Source organism: Littorina saxatilis, linkage group LG1, assembly GCF_037325665.1.
Source record: "Littorina saxatilis isolate snail1 linkage group LG1, US_GU_Lsax_2.0, whole genome shotgun sequence".
Classification (NCBI taxonomy): domain Eukaryota; kingdom Metazoa; phylum Mollusca; class Gastropoda; order Littorinimorpha; family Littorinidae; genus Littorina; species Littorina saxatilis.
This window is the reverse complement of record NC_090245.1, coordinates 39,128,407-39,139,745: the sequence shown is the minus strand read 5'-3', so window position 1 is coordinate 39,139,745 and position 11,339 is coordinate 39,128,407. Positions and strand designations below refer to the sequence as shown.

General features: G+C 40.7%; 1 protein-coding gene across 1 annotated transcript in view; it reads left to right on the top strand.

The window, feature by feature from the left end:
* The window catches only part of LOC138969138 (inositol 1,4,5-trisphosphate-gated calcium channel ITPR3-like), a gene marked incomplete at its 5' end in the record, with an annotated part of 161,876 nt that overhangs the window by 88,121 nt on the left and 62,416 nt on the right, over positions 1-11,339 (top strand). Inside the window, 5 exons of the mRNA XM_070341860.1 lie at positions 5,121-5,285; positions 5,603-5,683; positions 7,668-7,765; positions 8,729-8,816; positions 10,953-11,040. Coding sequence (XP_070197961.1) covers positions 5,121-5,285; positions 5,603-5,683; positions 7,668-7,765; positions 8,729-8,816; positions 10,953-11,040 — 520 coding nt within the window. The remainder of the gene's footprint in view (positions 1-5,120; positions 5,286-5,602; positions 5,684-7,667; positions 7,766-8,728; positions 8,817-10,952; positions 11,041-11,339) is intronic.

The following is an 11,339-nucleotide window of genomic DNA, read 5'->3' as shown; positions in this document are numbered from 1 at the left end:
AGATATTCTAACCAGATTCGTGTAATTTTGCGTGCGATACAATCAACTTTCTGTTATTATATGTTTAAAAGAGCAACTTACACAAATATCATTACGTTGTTGAAAGGGTTAATTCTGAACACAGTGTTTTCTTTTAAACACAGGCGTTTTAGGAAGTCGCTCGATCTTTCTTCTCATTGATCTCAAGAGATACATCTACCAGTAAGTTCAGTAACATTTTTCTAATCAGTATGTGCTTTGGCTTGACCTTGACAAGCGATTGAAGTGAAAAACCAAAAGCTGATCAACTCTCGCAGTCATGCAAAAGCTGAATCAGTTTGTTACGCAGTGTTCAGTTTCAGAGTATGCACAGTGAAAAACTTGACGTCGCGACAAGCCGAAATTCGAAATTATCGCTTATTTTCCACGAGCTCGCAAAGAAAACTTATTTAAAACAGAAAAATATATTGTGTAGTGAAAGATCTCTGCAACAGATCTATCCGGAAGTCTGTTCTCATACTGATGTAAATGTGTTTGACTTTGCCTTGCGATTGAATTAAAACGCTTTTCAACTGTTTCACCGCCGAAGGCTAAATCAAGGCATGCCGTGAAAATGTCACATGCAAATACGTTACAATTTTAGGTTTTTCAACTCCCCACCAAAGTTAGATCAACGAACTAGCAACATCTTTAAAAAGAATAACCGAGCCTTCCGGCTGTGGAAAGGATATTATGTGTTAAAATGTTCGGTTAATCGGCCACCACGAAAACTTTGCACATCGGCTAAACGGCCACCTCACACTTTCACGTTTTTGTGAGTGGTTCCATGATCATTACTCACATGACAGCACAAAGGTCTGCCAGTGAGTTTACTGAGTTTACACACTGTGATCGAAACAACTGACAGTCAAACACTGACTTGCTTGTGCCGAAAGCCTCTTTGCACAAACCATGGCGACGAAAAGGAAAGATTACAGCGTCTTGGAAAAACTTGAATTCTTGGACAAAGTGAAAGGATATCCGCCTAACACATCAAAATTGCAGCTTGCAAATCAGTTAGGGGTCCCAAGAAAAACCCTTTGTCGATGGATTAACGACGAGGATCATCTCAGGAGTGAAGCTGTAGGTGGACGCTTGTCTGTCTCAAAGAAAAGGAAAAGAGGAGGAAAAGACGATGAAGTGGACGAGGCATTGGTTGATTGGTTCAATATGCCCTGGAAAATGCCTTCGGGGAAGAAGAACTGCATTGCCTGGACGACGGTTGTCTGTGCTGCAGTGAGGAAACGTGCCAATGCCAAACAGAAGCAGACGACACTGGACACATTTTTTGGAGACATGTAGAGCACGTATGCCAATGCACGAAACTTCCGCTTTCCGCTACCATAAGTAACTTCCAACATCCAATATTTTTGTTCTGAGGAACTTCCCGATGCGATGTTCGGATAATCGGCCACTTCGGATAATCGGCCATAATTCAGTCAGTCCCAAAAGTGGCCGATTAACCGGAGTCGACTGTATATATATATACATACATACATACACACATACATACATACACACATACATACATACATACTTACACAAAAACACCCATAGACATGCACATTCACTTTTAATCAGAATCACACAGACAGACACACAGACGAACAGACACACACATATACACACACATACACACACGCACACACACACACACACACACACACACACACACACACACACACACACACCTGTTGCTTCTGTGGCTGCAATATATATGGCTTCCAAGCCAAGCGTGTGTCTTGGGTTACTCCAAAAAAAAGGTGTCATTTCAACCTGCGGAACCGCTTCGTTCTTCACTTTCAGTGAGAACTTGTGTAACTGTTTTTATATGGTGCCGATCGATCGAATTACCTGATGTTTTTGTTACATCTCTTTGTTTGTGTGGCTAATGATCTGCAATGTTTTTATATGGTGCTGATCGATCGAATTTTTTGTTACATCTCGGTTTTGTGTGACTGATGATCTTACATTATTATATGGCGCTGAAGTACTGTATAATTTAGTAATATCTCGATGTCTTTTAGACTATGATCTGCACTGGGTTTTGTAGCACGGAATTACCTGATCTGTAGGTACATCTCATTGAATGTGTAATGTCTGTTTAACGATGGCTTTAATACACAAAGTCACCTGGTGTTCTTCTTTGATCGCGATGTGTTTGCATAATTCATTTCGGTGCTACAATTTCCGTCTGTTCTGTTTCATCTTCATGCTTGTGTGTTTATTGATGGTATTATTATAATGCTGAATTAATTTCCCGACGATTTTTGACATTTAAACTGTGACTGATGACTTGAAATGACTTTTATGGCGCTGAGTTGTTTGATGTTCTTAATTGGTTCTCATAACTAATGATCTGACTTGGGTTTCTTTTTGGCGCTAAATACCTGATGTTATATTCAAATGTTTCTTTGTTCTGTTATGCAATTGTATTTGTTACATTTCATTGATTAGACAATTTCTGTGTTGCTATGACAGTTTTTTTGGAAAATCTGTTGTTTGTGTCATTATTGCATTGCAGGGGATTTTGTCATGCTGTATACCTGACCTTAATTGCACCACAACAAGGATAACAGATATTGTGTGTGTGTTGGTGAATGTATGTGTGTGTGTGTGTGTGTGTGTGTGTGTGTGTGTGTGTGTGTGTGTGTGTGTGTGTGTGTGTGTGTGTGTGTAGAGAGAGAGAGAGAGAGAGAGAGAGATTCACATAAAAACAATAAGGATACATACATACATACATACATACACACATACATACCTGCATACATGGATATATACACACTTACATACACATGATTTGCTATATAATCGCGGATATACAGGTTAAGGAAGAAAGCACACATTTTCAGTCAGGCAGATTAAAATATAACGCATAACTGCAAACTTGTGCTGTAGTTAGTGTTTTCTTGTTTGGAAGTAACATTATTATCATTCAATGTGTGGAAATATGCTAAAATGTGAGGTTACAAATGTTTATAAAGATTGACATTGCGGAACATTAATACATTTTATAGTTTTTATTTTAAATTTATTATTTTTGAAAATATTGATTTTCAAGCTTAAGTTGTAAAGTTTTGATTATACAGCATCAAAAGTATGACAGCTAGATTGTACACAAAGAGATCTTCAATTTGATATATCGTATGACATCTTTACCTGTAAAACCACTGAAGATTTGCTTGTTCGCGTTTCTTAAATTTCGTGTGATGACGTCAATATAGCCTAAAATTGCAATCGGCTATAAAACCCTTTTTATTGCATTTATTGGTTCAACTGTGATACATTTGTGGTTGCTGCAATCTGTTTTATAAAATAAAACCGAAAAGGTCATTTCTTTTTGCTTTTTTTAATTTGTCGCCCTGTACATAACTTCCCAATTGTGAAAAAATCGCATATTTGCCTGACTTTACAGTCCAATACCTCCAAATGTATAATTCTAACAGGCTTCAAACTTTGCACAGCAATTCTATAAGTACTTTTACATTTCAAACCTGAACTATAAGAACATTGCTTAATTTTGAAGCTGTTTACAGCACTCTAAAAATGGCCTTCTGTGGTCTGTTCACGCTTACTGTCAGTGGGCCTCCCTACCATACGTATGTTTCGTCAAATTCGTAGTGTCCATATACTCTTTTCGTGTTTTTTTTTTTTCCTCGTCTTTGTTTGCAAGGACAGATTGTAAGACTAGGCAATGCCTAAAATCTCCATCCTTCTGTAATAAAGTTTAATCAATCAATCAATCAATCAATCAATCAATCTCTCTCTCTATCTCTATCTCTTTTCCCTCTCTCTCCCCTCTCTCTCTCTCCCTCTCTCAGTCTCTCTCTCCCTCCTCTCTCTCTCCCTCTCTCTCTCTCTCTCTCTCTCCCCTCTCTCTCTCTCCCTCCTCTCTCTCTCTCTCTCCCTCTCTCTCTCTCCTTCTCTCTCTCTCCCCGCTCCCTCTCTGTCTCTCTCTCCGTCCGTCTCATTGTCTCTTCTCTCTCTCTCTGTCTGTCTATCCCTCTACCCCCCCCCTCTCTCTCTCTCTCTCTCTCTCTCTCTCTCTCTCTCTCTCTCTCTCTCTCTCTCTCTTTCTCGCTCTCTCGTCCTTACCCCCTCCCACCCCGCCCCTCTCCTTTCTCTTCTCCGCCGAATCCGTTTTGCACATTCGCGCAATGATTCCCACATGTTAAAATGCTAAGACTGTTTACTTTCTGTCTGCCTCTCTGTCACAATTATTTTCCTTTGGTTATAATCCCACCCATAGTCGTTGTCTTTGGCGTTGTCTGAAGTGAGCCTTTTTCCGCCTGCGTGTTGTTTGACAGATTTGTGATGAAGCTAGTTCCGGGGCTGGCAGGCATTAGTGCCATTTTGCACACTATTGTCCTTGACAGATGCCGGAGAAATGCACGTACAGATTGCTGTTTCAAGTTTCATTTTGGTTCCCGAGTCATCACAACAGATTCGATGACCTGACGCGCGGGATTAGAGTGCTCTACCAACCAAATTATCAGGCCCCTCTTTTCTTTACTTCTTTGCTGAATTGATGTCGCATCAGGTACCTATGTCCACCTGAAAGAAATATCTGCATAGAATTATAACTGCACAAGACTGAAGCTGCTAAGCAGTTAACTTTTGGTATGTGTTAAAGTGGAAGGATGCTCTTATTGCATAACTAGTCTGGACAGATCTGTGGCGGTTTGCATGCTCGTTTACATCAGTTTAGAAAGCAGCGAATATTACAACTATTAAAGTTAAATAGGATAAGAACCTCTTTTTCAATGGCATTTCAGTCAAAGTCACTGCAAATTATACGATAATTCATCTTACAAGGGGAAAGAAACACGTTATGTGTCTTTTCTATCCCTTTTCCCGACCTATAACTTGAGTGTGTGTGTGTGTGTGTGTGTGTGTGTGTGTGTGTGTGTGTGTGTGTGTGTGTGTGCGTACTTGCGTGCGTCCGTGCGTGCGTGCGTGCGTGCGTGCGTGCGTGCGTGGGTGGGTGCGTGCGTGCATGCGTGTGTATGTAGATAATGTTCGTCTATGTTCGTGTGTGTGTGTCTGTGTGTGAGTGTTTTTTTCTATAATTAACAACATGGTTGCCTCTGTCTTTGTTATAGATGGCGGCAGAGGCCGAGGACAAGGACAACCTGGCAGAGCAGACACGACAGCACGGGAAGCGCGTTCGGTACGGGGAGGTGGTGCAGCTCAAGCACCTCTTCTCGCACAAATATGTCCACATGAACACCACCCACACCAGCAAGAAGGACAAGAACAACATGAAGGTAACACACTTACACTCACATGTATGCACGCACGAACGCACGCACACAGACGCACACACGCACACAAACGCACGCACGCGCGCACACACACACCCACACACACACACACACACTGACAAACACACACACACGCACGCACTCACACACACACACACACACACACACACACACCATATGTCCACATGAACACCACATATACACCAGCAAGAAGGACAAGAACAACACGAAGGTGGTTGACATCACACGTTTTGTTGTGTGTGTTGACGTCACAAATACTGATGTATGTGCTGACGTCACAAGTGTTGTTGTGTGTACAGGTGTCGCTGGTGGAATTCAACGCCAAGAACGCACAGTTCCGCATCCTGCCTCGCTACAAAGTCAAGTCTGAGGGGGAAGTGGTGAGAATCATCACTTTCTTCTTTTTTATTTTATTTTTCATTTCATTTGTATTACTTTAATATCGTATTGCTGGTAAGTTCCTGTCGTATTCTCCCGGTGAAAAGCTAGCAACACCCAGGGGTGTGCGTGTGTAGGTGTTATCAGCCAACTGTACTTCTGGTAGAATGTCTGGGGCATTTTACGTGCCACAGTTGTGACACGAGGGTGGGACATGGACACATGTAAAGTTAACCTGACTTCGAACCCGCGACCGTTCCAGTGATATACCTACTGAGCTACCATGCCTCCTCTTCTTGAGCCTCCTCTCTTCATCCCTTATCCTCCTCATCATCATTGTCCTGTTTATTCTTTCCCCTTGTCCTTCTGTTTATCTTCCTTCCGTCCTTCCTTTCGTAGTCCCGTCCTTCCTTTCATCTTCAATCATTTCCCTATTTTCACCAATTTTCAGTCAAAGGATAAACTTCCTGTGTCTCGCTCTCTGTTTAAATGATTTTCATTACAAAAACGTCAACTAGTGTTGAGTCTGTCACTCCTCAAGTTTATCTTATGCTCAGAAGTTATCTTTTCACAGCAATTTCATTCTTCGCGCAGCAAGATCGTCTTTCAGATCCTTTGTCATTCCCGCCAATCCATAATTTGTGTTTCCTTTCGTCATTTCCGGAGGTGCTGCACTCCGTTTTTCACAGAGAGAGCCTCGAGATTAAGTTTAGACAATGATAAATCCAAATTTCAGTTTTTCCTGCCGGATTCGTGAAACCCTACCAGTGTCATGACATGTGCAGGAAGTGACGGATAACTGGATGTTTCTTTTATTACTTCGTACCACTGGAGCTTTGAACGAAACACAAGATTCAAGGAGAGCGATTTCTGTATAAATTTTGACAGGTGACGGTTTACAAAGAAAAATGCACTGGTTAATTTTCTAACGTTTCCTCTTACTCGTTGTCATTTATAGCCCGCGCAGTTCTGTTTTGCACAATTATGAAAGTGATATGCATGGATGGCAACATGATTTATTAAAAAGAATACAAAGAAAGCACTTTTCCTGCATAATGTTCTATATTTTTGCTTTTATCTTTGCCTTATGAGTCTTATTCCTTCTTTTCCTTCTTTTTGTTTTTCTTTTGCCATTTTAACTTCACAACGGCCGTGGTACAAACCTCTTAATTGCCACGCATTTCATGGCATGCTTCATGACGTTATCCTTCCGTGTTATCATGTCTGGTGTCTGTTATCATGAGAGATATTTCCGGCTAATTTCCAACAATATGCTTCGTGTAATAGAGGTCTTTGAACAATTCTCACGCATAGCTGCGATTTATGACCTAAAGAGATTGTTAAAAAATGTTTATGGTACTCGAAAAGCCAATGTTTCTCATTTTGTGTGAAGGCAAAATGGATTCCGGTTATAAAACTGCTGTTCAGAAAATGATTACCCGTTGGAAAAAGGGATAAATGTTGCCTACCCCATATCAATAGAAATCTCTGTCAAACTAACTTAATGACTGACATTCTTAATTGTGCATCCGATTGACTTGTTCCTTTATTCACTTACTCATTGACCGATGGACAACATTTGAACTGGCATGCTGACCGATTGAGTGACTGACCACCCGACCGACAGACTCATTTACTCACCTGGTGACTCGCATACTCACTTGGCCTTTCGCATGCTGACCGATTGAGTGACTGACCACCCGACCGACAGACTCATTTACTCACCTGGTGACTCGCATACTCACTTGGCCTTTCGCATGCTGACCGATTGAGTGACTGACCACCCGACCGACAGACTCATTTACTCACCTGGTGACTCGCATACTCACTTGGCCTTTTGCATGCTGACCGATTGAGTGACTGACCACCCGACCGACCGACTCATTTACTCACCTGGTGACTCGCTTACTCACTCACTCAATCACTTGGCCTTTCGCTCACTCATTTACTGACTTAAATTTCTCACCTTGTTTGTAATTCGTTCAGGTACAACTGTACGACCAAATAGTGTTTGAGAGCGTCAAGTCGCCTGGTCACTACTTCCACGCCAGCGAGCCATACCAGATTGACCATTTCTCCTTTGGGTAAGAGCTAGAACATTCCCATTGCAATGTACTGGTCAAGAAATGTACATGACATATAAGATTTGATAAACAAACGGAAGGAAGCGCGTCATCAATTCATGTCCCTAAAAGGAACATTTTCCTGTGGGGACGTTAAGGACCCCCTATAGCCTCTCTAGATGTAAGCGTTTTAAATGCATACGACATGTGTAATAGAGTAATTGAGAGTTATGCGGAACCAGTATCCTGGCACCTGAGAGAATAACAAGTATTGAAATGAACAAGTGACTTTCATTCCAGTTCATTCCACTCCATTCCATTATAATGAAATGTAAGTGTCAATTTAAGTAAGTCAAACATAGCCATTTTTGAGGGAGCACACCCAACATACGTAGCTAAGGCCTAAAAAAAAAAATAGGTGTGGTTACGGTAACCCGACCTACCCTATTTTTAGGGGCCGATCCTATAACTTTTTATTACATTTGTCAAAAAACAAAAACAAAAAAAAAAACCAGTGCAAAAAACGCAATGAAAGCGAAAGCGCCCGTGTCGCACACTTATTTCCCTGTCAAGGAGGTTTAATTTGTACACATTAGAAAAAAAAGTAAAAAAAAAAAAAAAAGTGATTGCCTACCTACCTACCCTATTTTTTTTGGCTATGTTACCGTAACCACACCTATTTTTTTTTTTTGCCTAAGTGTTCATCCTCTCATTAATGGTCTGCTGTTTGTCTTGTTCGTTGACTTTGAAGATCAACAGATCGAGTTTCTATTTATATTTGTCTATAATTCAACGTTTCATAAATTGACCTTTCTGGTTGCTTTGGGGCGGGGGGAGGGGGGGCTTTTCTTATATTTTTTTTAATTACATTTCATTCAAAATGTTTTACGTTGTTTTTGTGTACTTGAATTTTTTTTGGATTGGATTTATGCTTGCGAGTTTTTAAAGTAAATCAGTACAATACCTGTGCTGATTTATTTGCAGTGCTGAACTGAACCTGGGAGTAGAACGCTCCAGCTTTACACTCATCGGAAGCTATCGGGAAACGCCAGACCAAAATCGCTTTGTCAGGGTAAGTATAGATAAATAGGCTACTATGTGTTATCTTTCTGTTCAAAAACAAAGTTTCTAGCGACAAGCCCTTCCTGTTCGCTTCCGACTTGCAGCTTTATCATAAGGCTTACGTATCCATGGTTAATTGTTATATAGTATGCCTTATGACATTTTCTACTCGCAGTTAGATAATTGATGGTGTTAAAAAAGGAGAACCAACGTAAAAGTAATGTAAACTCTGTGTCACTGATTTGAGACATTTTGAATCTGTCTGTTTTCGTTAGCATTCTGTCACAGGATGTGTGTGTGTGTGCGTGCGTGTGTGTGTGTGTGTGGCAGAACTGTTTACCCTCCCGGATTGTCCGGAATTATTACGGATTTGGGGTCTAAATTCCGGTATTACGGAATACTACCGAAAATTCCGGAAATTCCTGTCGAGAGAACCTTTTTCTTGCGTGGAAATTCGAAGTCGAAATTGTGGTAGTCACCAAGACTGTGATTTCAAGGCTGACCGAAACAGCCTTTTCTGCGCATGTGCACAGCAAGGTATTTGTCGGATTCCGTGGATTTGAGATCGACATTGGTCCGAAAGGTAATATAGGGCCGATCTCTGTGGGGACGAAATGCCAACCAAAAAAGCGAAAGTTGTACAGAAATATCGGCAAAACTATTAAGTCAAGTGGCGGTGTCTGGTGAAGTTTAAGAAGAGCGAACCACATTCATTTTGGTGATCAACTTGAGATCAGTGCAACAACAAAGCTAGTCAGTTACGAGTCACGTCGCGGCACGTGTCCCGAGGTCAGACGCAGCATTAGTTTTAACAAAATGCAGTACACAAATGAACATGGAAACAAACAAAAACACGAAATTATGTTTGGCAAAACATGAGCCTGCTTCGCATCGAGTTTATTTGACCTAGGTCTCTACTTCCACAGAATCTCTCAGACCTGCGAACCGATCTCTCACTACGGTCAGTCGCGCCAGAGACATAGATGCAGGTCGAGTATGGTCGCGCTCATCAGTTACTTGGCTGTTGCCGAAATTCAAGTCTTTCTGAGTCTAAAACTGATCTCCATTAATATTTCTCCAAAATAGCAAAGATCACAGTTCTTTGAATCGAAAAACTTACAACAAAATGTTTAAATGAAATAAACGAATCGGTCCTCTAAAATTAAAGGTAGCTTCTGGAGAGAGTTATTATGACTGGTTTTAATGCAGGATGTCTGACTGATGTGACAGAATGTAAGGTGGTTTTGTTCACATGCATCTTCAAGTGACTGTAAATAGTCCAGGGGTGGGGGTGGGGGATGTTACAGGGGATGTAAAAAAAGCAAAAAAACAACAACAAAAATTCAGTCTGTGGGAAAAAAACTAAAGACATTTTCTGTCTGTGAAATTGTTGTTGTTGTCTGGAGCAGATATCAATGAAGATAAATTGCCATTATTTAATACTAACTTTAAAAGAAATAATGAGTGGCTGCTGACACCAATTTATCATGTTTAAAATCAAGGATAAACTACAAATTGTTTATAAAATAGCTAACATTCTTCAGCCAGACCCCCCCCCCCCCCCTCTAGCTCTCTTGCTCCGCCCCTGAATACTGGTTTTTTTTGGTTTTATTTTTAGATACAGTAAACTTGTCTTGGTTAACTTGCATATTATATATCAGGTGTTGTGTGTGTGTGTGTCATCGAGCTTCTGTGTGTGTAGTACAATACTGTTAAACATGGTTATCAATTGTGTACTTGTTTTGCATGGTAGCGCGCGAATAAACGTGTCGTTTAATCGTTTTCGAGCTGGTTTATGGTTGATAAAAAAAATTACTCAAAGATGCCTCAAATTACGGAAAAGTACCAGCTGCATTCCTGATTTTCATTTTGGGGGGTAAACAGGTCTGGTGTGTGTGTGTGTGCGTGGGTGTGTGTGTGTGTGTGTGTGTGTACGTGTGTGTGTGTGTGTGTGTGCGTGCGTGTGTGTGTGTGTGTCGTTTAGTCTGAGACTATGTATTAGTCTTCGCTCGATCTTTTGACACTCGTAGTAGTTTGAAAGATGTTTTGTGGATATTTTTTTGTTTAATCAATTCCAATTTACTGCTACCCACTTTCTATTCACATATTTACTCTGATGCTGTTCTGACCTGTCTGTGCGGACCAGGGGGGCTCAGTGATACGGCTGTTCCACAAAGAACTGGAAGCCTACCTGGTGGCTGAAGGACTCTTTGATGAGGTCGTCACAGAAGATGGTAAGCTTAATTATTACTGCCAATATTTTGTACAAAAAGAAAAGAAAGAAAACAATGGGAGAAGGGAATAAAATAAAATAAAATAAAAACGTAAAGCTGCATACAAGATTTGATTTTCTGCCAATATATTGTACAAAAAGAACAGAGAGAATGAAAAATGAGAAAAACGTACAGCTACTTACAATCATTTCATCTGAAGACGGTCTTGGTAATAAGACCTGCACACGGACAAATACAAAAGCATTTCAGTTCTGTGACGAGTATTTTTCCAATGCAAAGAAACGTTATCTTCCTCCACG